This window comes from Dryobates pubescens, chromosome 30 (genome assembly GCF_014839835.1).
Source record: "Dryobates pubescens isolate bDryPub1 chromosome 30, bDryPub1.pri, whole genome shotgun sequence".
NCBI classification, from domain to species: domain Eukaryota; kingdom Metazoa; phylum Chordata; class Aves; order Piciformes; family Picidae; genus Dryobates; species Dryobates pubescens.
Genome location: NC_071641.1, coordinates 1,427,275 through 1,441,156, shown reverse-complemented (window position 1 = coordinate 1,441,156; position 13,882 = coordinate 1,427,275). Strand labels below are relative to the sequence as shown.

Here is a 13,882-nt window from a genome sequence, read left to right as displayed (position 1 = left end):
TATTACTTACAGTCCCTTAGCAATTCCCTGGTAGACTTTTGTCCTCAGCAAGGTGGAATTTTAACAAAAGCTTTTTTGTCTTTGTGTGTTACTTGGCCACAGTCTTAATTGGGAAAGCTGGAAAATGGTTCAAAATATTTTAGTGCCTTAAAATAAGCTGCTTTTCTTAATACTGTGGTGTACAGAGCACAATAGCTTTGCAAGTTCTGTTCTGTAGGATGACATTGCTGCTTTTCATAACCTGATTGAAAGGCTGAGTTTAAAACACAAAATGTTACTATTTGGCTAAAGTAACATTAAGTATTTAATTTTAATCTAAGTATTTGGTTTAGGAATATTATTGGATGGACCTTCTAGAATGGGAGCATTAGAGTGAGCAGATGCTTTCAACAACTGGTTTGGCGCAGTCATTAAGAGTTATATCACATAAGGATGAGCAGAGGAATTGAATGTTATTTGCAATTGACATACTTCAATCCAGCACAGCTGCATTGGTATTAAATAAGTAAACAGACACATTTGGAAACTGTGTTAAACACAGGTCGATCTGCATTCTGCTGCTGTACTCCTGTGAGTGCATGATGCCAACACTAATTCTGAAAGAAGCATTCCTCTTGTCCAGTCACTTGTTCAGGCTGCTGTGCTGCTTTATGCCAGGGCAGGCATTAGGGCAGCTGACTGACAAATTGGACAAGGGAACTGATGTGGGTTGAAATTAGCTCATTTTGGGGTCAGGAGAAGGATTGCTTCAACTGTGGTTCCCTTTAATAAATTCTCTTACCCAGTTCACTGTGTGGCTATGCAGATGTGTGTGTGGTACAAGAAAGGGGCTAGGCTGTGACTGGGACAGAGAGCAATGGAGAATTGCTCCTTACATCAGCAATATCAGCTTTGGTAGCTTTAGAGTTTCTGGAAAATATGATTGCCTTCTCACCTAGAGTGAGACCAAACATTTAAACTAGGTGTGACAATGTGATCTGTTTATGTTAGGACTTCTTTTTGTAGTATGTTAAGAATTAAATTGATTCCTGTAGCTTTTAACCAAGCCTCTTTTTTTTCTTTTTTTTTTTTTTTTTTTGTCCACTAGTTTATGCATTTACATTAAATAAATGTTTCAACTGTGATATATACTATATATTCAAGAAAGTTTACTTGCTTACCTCTTCAGTCACTTTTACTTGTGTTAGTCAGCCTTTGCCATCGTTATGTTTTTCAGCCGTTCACAATATCTATTAAGAAATAGTAAACTTTACTAAATTATAGAATGAGTCCAGAGGAGGGCCACAAAGGTGATCAGAGGGCTCTGTTGTGAAGATAGGCTGAGGGAGCTGGGCTTCTTCAGCCTAGAGAAGAGAAGAGAATACTCCAGGGGCACCGTAGAGCTGCCTTCCAATACCTGAAGGCATCCTACAGGAAGGCTGCAGAAGGACTTTTCGTAAGGGTGTCTAGCAATAGGACAAGGGAGAATGGTTTGAAGCTGAGGGAGAGTAGGTTTAGACTGGATCTCAGGAAGAAGCTCTTCAGTACAAGGGTGGTGGGACTCTGGAGTAGGCTGCATGGGGAGGTTGTGCATGCCTCCTCCCTGGGGGGTGTTCAAGGCTAGGCTGGCTGAGGCCTTGAGCAGCCAAGTCTAGTTGAGAGGTGCTTCTGCCCATGGTGGGGAGGTTGGAGTAGATGGTTGGAAGGAACCTTAGAAGCCTAACCCATTCTGTGATCCTATGACTAAATCCATATTCTAAAACATGAGGGTAATATATTGTCCTATCAGGCTAGCTCATATCTTTCCTCAAACATCTGTTGGTTAATAGCCTAGCTTTGCTTTTCTTTTAAAATTAACCATATTCTAGTAAGGTATTTTGCTCCTCCAGATTACCAGTACACTTAGAACCTAAAATTTAGCTTGATAAGGCTTTGCTGGGGGACTGTCCATGTTTGCTGAGCATCTTTAAAGCTGACATGTAGAAGGTACATGGATCATGTGACTTATATCATTGAACCAAAAAAAGTTAGACTGCTGGAGAAATAGTGAAACCTTCTTCAATCTAAATTAAAAGCAGGGACAAAATGGGAATTTAAAATGTATTTGGGTACTTTACTCCTTAAACATTTTGTCTTGAAAATAACTTAATGCCTGATGATATTTTTTGATTCCTTTGTTATGAAATTTCTCTTGCAGATTAAATGAAAGCAAACTAATCACATGGGCTTGTCTGCTACATGTTGTTATAGAAACAGCAATTTCAAAATGAAAGTTGAGATGGAACATCATCTCCAGACATTTTAGCTGAAATCTGTGCTGGTTGCATATGTGGTATTTTCATTTGTAATAGGAAGCTGATCTTTTACGTGTAATCGAAAGATACTTTCTGAAAAGTAAAGAAATCATCTGGATTTATGAGAAACTCTCTGGAAAATATTCACACTTGATAGCCTTATTTCCCATTTCTTTTGAATTGAGACTTGAAGAGGCCATTAAGACCAGCCGTCATTACTTCAACTTTAGATGACTTCACTGCTACTGCTGTTGAGCAAGAATGGTTCTGCAGTTCCTATTATGCAAGTGCTACTATTATTGTTCCAGCTAAATGTGATTATAATGTATTATATTGCACAACTAAGTAGGAAAAGAGAAATTATATTTTCTGTAGCAAAGAAAATTTGCTGGAATCCAATTTGAACAAGAAATACTCCTAATGGGCCAGTTCCTGAATTTTTTTACAAGTTTTCTTTAGTTTGAAATTAATAATAAAGGTCTTGCCTACACCTGATAGCTTAGCAAATTGGTGCCTGTGCCAGCTTTTCACGTTAGTTGCTCGGCATTTGGAACACTCTGTCCTGGCCCTTTTTTGTGCCATCTATACCTGAAGCTTGAGGCCTGTGATTTCCTTCCTGGCATATTTTGGCAGTGCAGTCTTTGTTCTAGTGCCATGCAGTGCAGCAGGCCCAGAGCTACCTCCCTATTTGTGCTAATTATTGCTGTGAACAGGATGAAGAAAAGCAAGTGTTTGCAGCCATGGGCTCAGGGTTCATGGCCTGGTTGCTAAACAGTGTAGTAGGAGGGAAAGGACACAGTCAAGCTGACATTCTGCAGAGGGTTACCTTCAATGATACTTCTTGTTGAGAAATTAGTTGAAAAAATGTAGTGATGGCTGCAGCAGCATAACTTCAAGGGAACTGGGGAGTTCACCCTCAGTCTCTTCTAGCAGTGTTTCAGATGATGTTTTTCAAGACTGCTAAATAGTCACCATCTCTTCCTAAACTGGAAGATGAAGAATCCACATTTGCCTGGGCATCCTACCAGCAGTGTGTTGCTTTTATGAGATTCTGCAAGTGTGAAACCTTTGGGCATGGAAGCTTTAGTGGGAAGTGGTGAGGTTGCTGGATGCATTTGGAACCTTGGCTAGGGTGTAGATTCAGCCAGCCCTTGCAGCTGGACACGTGTGTATGGGATTTCCTGGCTCAACACTGTTATGGGTTAATTAAATTGCACTTTGTTGCTCAACCTTCCTGTGCAGCTATGGATATGATGGAGCAAGACGATATTGATCAGAGTTCTTGACCGTGTTTGAAAGCCATCATTTGGAATGTAGTTGTTGTTTACCTGCTTGCCTAAACTACACTGTATGAGAATCATTAATGTTACAACAGAAATCAAGAGATTTGTTTTGTTTTCCCTACTGTGTTTCTTGGTTTATTTTTTGGTATAAAAACATGAAGGAACTAAACCCCCTTTAGAATATTACTCGTTGTGCTGCTCTTTGCTGAAGAGACTTTGCCCATGCAAAAAGTACCCATGATGAGTTTAGGAGTGTTCTTTGCTTCTCACTCAAGGTCAGGCTTGATGGGGCTCTGAGCAACCTGATCCAGTTAAAAATGTGTCTGCTGACTGGATGGTGTGTTGGACTAGATGGCCTTTAAAGGTCCCTTCTAACCCAAACCAGTCTGTGATTTAGTTTGTTTAATCTTAAAATAGAATGGCAAATAGATTGTTCAATATATTTCTCAAGAACTTTGCTTTGATGTCTTAAAATAATCTTTATAACCAGTGCTCCACAGTGTGTCAGGGTTGGCTTAGCAGGAGAATGGGGTAGCTCAGCAGTAAAAAAGTTTTTTTTTCTTTGGTGTTGTGGGTTTTTTTAATTACTATTATTTTTGTTTTCTTTTTATCTTAAAAGATTAGCTTTTCAGAGGTGTTACCAGGGAAAGGGCTCTTTTGATTCAGGGAGAAAACTGTGGAGGAAGGCTCCTATTTATTTCATTTAAAATTAACAATTCTATTCTTTTCCCTTTAAGTTTTCCCTCACTTTCAAAAAACACCTAAACCAAACAATCTTTGGCATATAAAATGTAAAGGTGGCTACAGCTTCCCCAAAAATTCTACTCGTTTTCCTGTGTTCCAATGCAGTGGTTGTTCTAAATTTTCCAATAGCTGTAGCAGAGTCGATTCAGTTGTCTGTAAGACTGTGACAGTCTGAGCATTATTATCACATGGTACTTTAAAATGCTCTTCTTGTTGTTTGGAGAAGTTTTAGATGTTTTTTTGGTGGTGGTGATAAGCAGAACTGGACACGTAGTGTAACCCATCCAAGCTTGCTAAATTCATCAGCCCATTACTATAATAGCATCTTGTATCATTCCTTAAATATTCTAGCATCAGATACAGATTGTTACTTGAGGATTTATCTCCTTTGAATAATGCCACAGTTGTGGGATAAAACCCACAGCAAACATCATTAAATAAACTTGTGTGTATGGTATGCTTGAAGTTCTTACCTGTCAAATGTTAATCTATTTGATTTAATTTTTTTGCTGGTATCTATGGTTACCTGAGTTAATGGGATATAGAGCACTTACGGATGAATTACTTCATCTCCTATTTTTAGACAGAAGAATTTCAATGAGCATATCCATCAGATCTGCTACAAGCAGCTGTTGGTATTTTAAATGGTTACTTCAGTAATGCATTTAAAATCTGCGGAATGTTCTGTAGAGTAATTTCTGGTTTTCTGAGTGTCAGAAGTAGGTTTATCCCCATGAGAGCCCATGTGTAAACTGAATTTCTCGATGTGTATGTTTAACATCTTTAGCAGATGTTTGACACGTGGTTGAATTGTGTAAAAAGGAACACGGTTGATCTGTCCCCAGTGCATTTGGAGGCGGCCCCGAGGCCACCTTTGTGATCAGACTCTCTGTCCATCCAGACAAAAGACATGCACATACCACCCTGGCTCTGGTTGTTGGCTTCCTTCAAAACCTGTGTCTCTCCCCGTGCCAGGGGTACCCTTGTCCAGCCCGAGGACACTGTATCTTGTGATGCTTTGGGCAGCCTCATGTCCCGCCAGGCTCTGCGTCCTGGCCAGCTCTAGGGTGCTGGCTGACTCCCTGGTGCCAAAACTCATCATCTCATCAGGATTTGGGATTGTGCTGCTCTCCTGGGTATGCCAAAAAGGCCTTTTAAGAGCAGTGTTGTAATAGGCCATTGCTTGTTCAGTCAGGTTGAGTTGTACATGCAAAGGTATTCCCAGGGTTCCTGCTTTTAGTTTTTGAATAAAATAGTGTTAATTACTTTAATTTGTTCAGCAAGTTGTGATTAGCAGCCACGGTGACAGGTTGTGTTCTGAATTGGTTTTAGTGGGGTTTTACCACACTTTTACTAAAATCTTTCAGTATTTTACCCATGAAAAAAACAACAAACAAAACTCACTTCATAAGGGGAAAGTGCTTTTTCTTACTGAACTTAGATACTGTGAAAATACCACTGGATCTAGTCTGCATCCCTGAACAGAAGGGGGAAACCTTTTCTGAAACAGTGTTGCTGTCTCATCTGAGACCCTTTCTAACACTAGCTAAAGAGATTTGATAGAATGCTGATATTTTATACATATATATAATTGTTTCTGTGTAGCTCTTCTTCATGAAGGAAAAACTAAAATGTCTGTTTTGAAATGACAAATAGGATTTTTCTTTCAGTGTTAGAGCAAAATGTGGTTTTATCATGCTGGAAATTTGTTCTAGCAGACTGCATGGGTAACAGCTACAAAATCCTCTTTTAATGGTAGACTAGTTTCTTTTAAAATAGCCTGTCACTGTAGTATTAGCCCTGAATGTCCTGATTCACTAAGATGAACATAAAATAGGTACAAGTTTAGGATAAGTTGCATAAACAATGGCCCACAGAAATACAGCAGAAGACCTAAATAGTAGCTATAACAATGTGGTTTTCCAGCTGAAGAGCTCAAAGCGAAGGAGCTGCATGCTCTTATTTTAGATTATTCACTAAACTGTTGTGGAGAAGAATGAGCTGTGTGAGATGAGCTGGTGAAGAGGGAGGGGAACCACAGAACTTACATCCTACTACGAGCACAGGCTGAGGGAGCTGGGCTTGCTCAGCCTAGAGAAGAGAATCCTCTGGGGGCACCTTAGAGCTGCCTTCTAATACCTGAAGGGATCCTACAGGAAGGCTGGAGAGTGACTGCAAGAGGACAAGGGGGAATGGTTTGAAGATGAGGGAGAACAGTTTAAACTGGGTCTTAGGAAGAAGTTCTTCAGTACAAGGGTGGTGGGACTCTGGAGTAGGCTGCCCAGGGAGGTTGTGGATGCCACCTCCTCCCTGGGGGTTTTCAAGGCCAGGTTGGCTGAGGCCTTGAGCAGCCAAGTCTAGTTGAGAGATGTCCCTGCCCATGGTGGGGAGGTTGGAGTACATGATCTCTAAGGTCCATTCCAAACCAAGCCATTCTAGAATTCTGTGCTAGTTCAGAACTAAACTGCAATAATTGTGCTTCGTTCCCTTATTTTTCATATTTTATGCTATTTTAATAGCTTTAAAAAAAAAGCTTTCATAAGCAGTTCTTTACACTAGTTTCTTGGTTTCATTTTATTTTTTAATTGGAAATTAATCTGAATTAGATAAAAAGGCAAATGATGCCTCTCTTACACTGTTGTTGGCCATGTGGTGATACCAGCATGGAGCTGAAGCAGGAACTCATGACTAGAGTTTGTTGTTTCTAGGAAACCAGAATTCGAGCTGTGGATAAGGACTCCAAGAGGGGAACAAATAACTTCTCTGTTATCAACCCTGTGTCTGGAGAGGCTGTGACACAACTTTTCACTACTGACAGTAGGGATGAACTTCATAAGTGGATGGAGGCTTTCTGGCAGCACTTTTATGATCTGAGTAAGTAAGCAGGCAGTGCTGGCAGTATGCCCTCCAAGTGGGGTGTTGTGTAACATCAAAGTGATCTTTGAACAATTTGAATTGGAGTTGCCTCATAAGCCTTTGTTTGCAGCGATGAGAAGAAAAATATTCTTTGGGATAATATTGGGTGGTGGTCTGAGCCGTTAGAAAGCAAATATTTGACCTAAGCAAAGTCCACTCATTCAGTCTGAGTTTTTGCAGGGAAACAGAAGCAGAATGTACTCATCAGTCTCCAGAGAACTTGGTCTCTTCCAGCAGTGTTTTGGATATTTTTTTTACAGACTGCTAAATAGTCACCGTCTCTTCCTAAACTGTAGCAAGAGGAGTCCACATCTGCCTGGGCATCCTACCAGCAGTGTGTTGCTTTTATGGGATTCTGCAAGTGTGAAACCTTTGGGCACAGAAACTTTAGTAGGAAGTGGTGAGGATGCTGTATGCATTTGGAACCTTGGCTTGGGTGTAGACTCAGCCAGCCTGTGCAGGTGGGCACGTGTATATGGGATTTCCTTGCTCAACACTGTTATGGGTTAATTAAATTGCAGTTTGTTGCAATAGGATTACTTGATGCTGTTGTTAAAGCTAAGGTTTTGGTACCCTTTGTCACATGGGTACACACTTAGCCACGCTCCAGTTGCCGTGCACGTACACACCGATTACATGAAGCTGGCAAAAGCTGTACATGAGGCTTGGTAACAGATGATCTAAAAGGGATGATGAACTGATAGCCTGATCCTTTGGCTGGCCTCTGGAACAACAGTGTTCTTACATTAGAGATGAAATTCACATACAAACAGTATTGAAGTAGTATACTTTGTTGCTTATTTAACACCAATCTTTGTCAGAAGAACTGTATAGATTAATTTCTCTTCAGCTTTTCTCTCTGCTTTAGTAGTTTGACCCACAGCGTTATTAAGAGTAGAGAACAACTGTCAGTTATTATGGTGTCATTGACAAGCTATAGTTTGTTCCTGATAGTAATTTTTATCAGGTCAGTTAACAGAACCAGGTGAATTAATGAAATAGCTGTCTTTAGTCAGAGGCCACACCATTAAAATTAGTGAATTGAAGTGTGGAAACTCAGTGTTCTAGTTTGTGTTTGTCGTCCTTCCTAGCTCTGAGTCTATCAATTAAAAACACAGCAAGCAAAAGTTCGGGCATCATCTCTAAATCAGCCATAGAGTGGGGTAAAAGAACTACTTCTTATTCATTATAGATAGAATGCTCATGGATTTTTGGAGACATTTTCCTTAGGTTCAGAAAAAATGGATCACTTGACACGTAAATGCCTTTTTTTTTCTTCCCGGCTTCTAGAATTCCCTTAAAATGAATGTGCTCAGAAAACTCGGAATGATTGGTATGAACAAAGTAATTTTACTGTGTCTTGTTTTCCTTAAGGTCAAAATCTATTAATAGAAAAAGAGGTTTTCTTGTCTGCTAAGGGATAAAAGGCAAATTATACTCCAGTAAAGACAGAACATTCCTCTACTATGACATTGTAACATAGTTGTATAACATACAGCTTGCAGTATATTGGAGCTTATCCCCAATAACTCCATGAAGCTGCCCTTGCCTTAAATTAGTACTTCTTTAAATAGTGTTTTTCATATGAATTTATGCTGTGCTTGGGGACTCAAAGGCAAGTGATGATACTTTACCTTCATGGTATAACAATGCTGCTGCAATACTTAATTTAAAGGTAGTAGCTTATTACCTTTATGCTAAGCGAATGAGTGGAGAGTTGAAATTACATCTTGTGCATTCCTGCAAATCAAAAGTTAATGCTTACTGTTTAGCATTGCTTTGGACATAGTTTCCTAGCACAACCTAATAACTTCATTTTTTTTTTAAGCTGAAGTGTTTAGGTTCCAGTCATTGTCTCTTTTCTCTCTTAGGCCAGTGGAAACACTGTTGTGAAGAACTTATGAAAATTGAGATTATGTCACCACGGAAACCACCTTTGTTCTTGACAAAAGAAGCAACCTCCGTCTACCACGATATGAGTAAGTGGGATTTATCTTTTCAAGTTGCAGGGTAACAGAAACAACATTGTCTGCATTCAGATAGCTTCTGGTGTTGATGTTGAAACACTGAGTTTTTCAAGGACAATTCAGACAATGAAGCAGCAACATAATTGCATACCAAGGAATTCATATTAAGTCTGCATTTGTAATAGCACAAATAATGAATATGTTTTTATACTCTGAGCCAAAAAAAATCTGCAATCTGAACTGTAACTAGGGAGCCTTGAACGCATTCAAAAAAGCTGTCACTAGAAATAAACATTCATGGTAGTATGAAAGCTCAGGAAATGTAAAGGTAAAATAGCCCAGTCTGCAGACCAATAACTAGTTGCAGGAAGTCAGGTTGCTGTTCTTAATGCTATTTAAAGGCTTACCTGACATAACTTACCTAATTGTTTGGTCTTTGGTAATGATGTTGAGAAATATGCCAGAAAATCTAGCTAGCATGTGTTTGAGACTTTTATTTTTACAGAGCAAAATGATATGCAGCAGGATTATTGTGATAGTTTCATTACAGAAATAGTATTTACAGACTAGAAAAAGTAGGTTGCTTTGTGTTAATGGAGCCAGGGCAGTATTGGCTGAAGAAACACTGTGCAGCTATAAATGCCTGACTGCTTGCTGCTTGAGATTGGAACTGTGAAGATGCTCAAAATGCCATGTGGGTCACTCAGTTACTGTGCGTCAGAGCACTGAATGGTCAAGAGAGTCCTATCTAGACTATGAATACAGAGCAGTGAGGCAGTAAATCAGCTGTATAGAAATTTCATGAAGGTAACACAGCAGCATAATTCTACTGGTACTCAAGTACATCAGTGAGGAGCACAACACAAACTGTTTCACTCTTAATATACACCAGGGTTTTCTCCTGTTTATAGGTAAAGCCCTGTGTTTGAAAATGTGTTGAAAATCATTAACTCGTGGCCTGCAACAGAAAAGATACTGCTGTTGTTTGAGGCTAGTATTGCTGCAGTATACATAGAAAATATGAGGGGAGAAGAAATGGAGCAAGACAGTCTTAAAGCACACAAAGGAAAAAGGACCCACGTAAAGATGTCCCATTTGCTCCAGGCTGGAAGCAGAAGAATATTTAGTTGTAGACTTTCATGGGCCTTCTCTGAAATGAAATTTTCAGAGCAGTATATAACAAACTATATTTACTATCTAGTACATATAGTTTTCCTAGTAGTACATTATTTTTTCTGCTTTTGCTTGGAAAGAAATTTCAGTGCCTACCCTGTTGCCTCAATGCCAGTTAAAGAAACCCCTTGGTTTTTGTTTTGAAAGCATATGTAATCTTTTCCACTTCATTAATACTCTTAATAGCAGTCCAGACTTCATGAGACAGTTAATGCAGTTTAGTATTCTGGATAGTAATAACAAAATAGGTAGCAGTAAAATCATTGGTAGCATTTTAATCCGAGTTAATTGCTGTCCCTGGAAATTACAGGCATTGATTCTCCAGTGAAACATGAGGGCTTAGTTGATATCATACATAGAAAAATCGAAGAGAGCGATGGTGAGTACCTGCTTGGCCAGCAAAAAGAGCCTGTTTCTTCCTTATGGGCTTCACTCTTTGATGGATCTCATGAGATGATTGTTCAGAAGAACACACATCTGAGCCCAAAAAGAGATATTACAAGTCCTAATGACAGCAGAGGAAAGAAAAGAAGAGCTCCACCTCCACCTCCTGATAAATCACCATACAGAGCAAAAGCCCAAGTGAACACAGAGCAGCCAGGCAAGGAAAACGGTGAGAAGTCTGAGCACACATCTGCTTCTAGTTCTTGCTTTGACTCAAAGTTAACTACAAAAATGCAGCCTTTTCAAACACCCATTGCTGCTCCTCGCAGAATTGATCCTTGTAGAAAAAGCAGCTCAGCTGGCCATGGAAATCCTATTTCAGTGGCTAACCAGAGTGAGGCTGAAACCAAACCGGTACCAATCCCTAGACAGAAATGTGTCACCCAAATGCTAGACCCTAGATCATGGCTGCAGCTATAGACATCATCATTACCTTAGAAGAGCCCCTGGAATTTTAACTTTCTCAGCCTTCTACTTTGACTCTTGAGTAAAAGTAGATTTTAGCATGTAGTTTATAAGTATTGGGGCTACAGTTGGGTTCTTTTTTAACCAGGACATTACTGGTAGCTGCAGTCTCAGCTGTATTCATTATTGCTAACATCTAAATAATTGCACTAGCAACTGGGGGGAGTTCTCTGTCTGCAATAACAGTGCTGCTTCTGAAAAGAGAGGTTCAATACTCTGTCCCTGAAAAACTGGCAGTGTTCAGGGCAACTCAGTGTCCCTGCAGCGGGGATGTTACCATTGCCATTTACCAGTCCCTCAGCTTAGCCCATCTGCGGCTCCTTGGGACTAGTTGAAGCAGGAATTTCACACACAGCACAGATCTTGCAAAGCTGATTTTCTTGGTCTCTCTGCTTGGCTTCACCTGAAATATTCTTACCTCTCCCACGCTGTTTGGGAACCACTGGTTATAAGATCATATACTATGAAAAGTTCTTGTGCTGTCCTGAACAGCTCTGTAACTTTTATGAATTTCTGAAGCAGCTGTGTCAATGTAATGTGGGATTGCCAAAGTTCTTTCTGGTGCATGTGCTGTCCGAATGGACCAGGGATTACCTGCATGAGCTGGTTTGTAAACATGGAAGTGTTACTGGTAACCACATAGGATTGTTTTTCACTGCTTGTTCTTGCTGAAATAATAGACAGCAAGTACCTCAGGTGAAAATATTGAACTCTGATATTCTTCCATCTGACAAATCACCATTTTCTGTAGCACCTGTGGCATCCATTGCATATGAAAGATTCTGTTCTGGATCCACAGCTTAAATAACCAACACTTTCCTTGGTTGATGCATGTATCTCAGATGCTGGAAGTAATCCAAGAGCAAAGGTCTGCTTGCAGATCTTTTTCCTCTTGGTATTCAGATATGTGTTGAGAGAGTCCTATCAGCAACTGATACATATGCAGTATACATAGCTGTATGCATACAGTTCATTAATTACTGCTTTTTCTAAAGTGCAGATGGCTTTGCGTGCTTAACCATTTCTCCAGGAGATACTGTGTGTATGGTCAATTTGTTTATGTGTTTTCAGTCTTCTGCTAAGCTCTTGGCTGCACAGCTGTAAAGGTATCAGCTGATTTCCCCTAGCAGTTCATTGGCTCTTTGGGATGAGGCTTGAGAGGGAGGTTTCATTTACAAAGCTTTTTGCAGGATTAGAGCCCTTCGTTTCTAGAATGTCCTTGTGCATTCTTCTTTTAATCACATCCCATTTTCCCTGTGAAACAACCTTAGTCATTCTTACAATAAGTAAGTCACTTAAGTGGATGGTTTGTGAATGGTGTCTAAATAGGAACAGAAAAACTGAAAAATAACTACATGAGTATTTAAATCAGTCAACTAAGTGGATTGTGCAACCTTGAACAAGAAGGAGGAAAGCTAAAACAGGGAAGGAAAAAAAGGCATATTTTCCAAAATGCAGCTGCAGTTTATTTAGCTTTAAATCTAGCCTGAAATGTTGCTGTGCCCTGGCAAAAAAGAATCCCTTCTTCTTGGTAATCCGCCTCCTTTAGCTGTTATTTCCCAAAAAATCTCATAAATATATAAGGCAAGAAGGCATCATAATGAGGATTTATTTGCAAGTTCAACAGGCCACTGAATTTCAGTTTCTCTGTTCAATTCAGTGGCTTTGTTTCGAACTGAACAGACATATTTTAGGAAGGCATTTAATATTAAATCTAAAAGTGATGAGAATTCACTCATACCTCCTGTTGCAGTACTTAATTACCTCAGGTACATTTTTCACTTGATTTTCTATTTGCATTTCTAGCTCCACCTTAAGTTATTTTGGTCTTTTTATGCATTTGATTGCTTATATTGATCTCTGTAGTATCAGCTTTTCTAATTGCTCGTGTGCAGTTGTAAATCATGATTATGTCCCTTTTAACCTTTTCCCTGATGAGATGTACTGAATTCCTTAACTTTCTTGTGGCAACCAACGTTATTCAAGACTAATTAATCTTCACATTCTTCTCTGTGCTCCTCAAGTATTGAAATATTTTGAAGTGTGACATCTGCCTTACAAGCCATATGTCAATAGTGATGTAGGGACATAACAAGATCCTCATACCCTGAATAGAATCTTCTTCCCCTCTTTCCTCAAAAATTGGATTATCCCTTTTTTTTGTGGAAATGTTGCCTTGGATGCTGACTTTTATGGCTCAAGTCCTCTTCAGAGTCTTTCTCAAGAATGCAGTACATCTTCCTCTTATTATCCCACCTTTTTTTTTCTTAGAAATATACACTGTATTTTACCAGCATTAAAATACTGCTCATGAAGTGATCCAGATTGCTCTGTGTAAGTGACCTGTCCTCATTCTTTACTGCCCCAGCAGTCTGCATGTCCTTTGCAAATTTATTGCAAGTGATTTTTACAGTTTCTTCCAGATCATTGATTTTTAAAATTGAATGCAAGGCGAGGTTTGTAGAGTGAGGTGCTAAGTTTTTATTACATCAGTGACATGGGCCAGGGGGGTGGGAAAAGGCAAACAGAGAGGCCATTGAATTCATGTCTCTTTTTTCCCCAAAGCCTGAAAAAATGTAGTAAGGTGAAACCCAACTGTACTTCTTGCTGATTCCCT

General features: G+C 39.5%; 1 protein-coding gene across 1 annotated transcript in view; it reads left to right on the top strand.

The window, feature by feature from the left end:
* RTKN2 (rhotekin 2) overlaps window positions 1–11,330 on the top strand; it is a 46,080-nt gene extending 34,750 nt beyond the window's left edge. The window contains exons 10-12 of the mRNA XM_009906102.2: window positions 7,009–7,174; window positions 9,088–9,195; window positions 10,667–11,330. Coding sequence (XP_009904404.2) covers window positions 7,009–7,174; window positions 9,088–9,195; window positions 10,667–11,220 — 828 coding nt within the window. The 3' untranslated portion in view covers window positions 11,221–11,330. The remainder of the gene's footprint in view (window positions 1–7,008; window positions 7,175–9,087; window positions 9,196–10,666) is intronic.
* The last annotated feature ends 2,552 nt before the right edge of the window (window positions 11,331–13,882 follow it).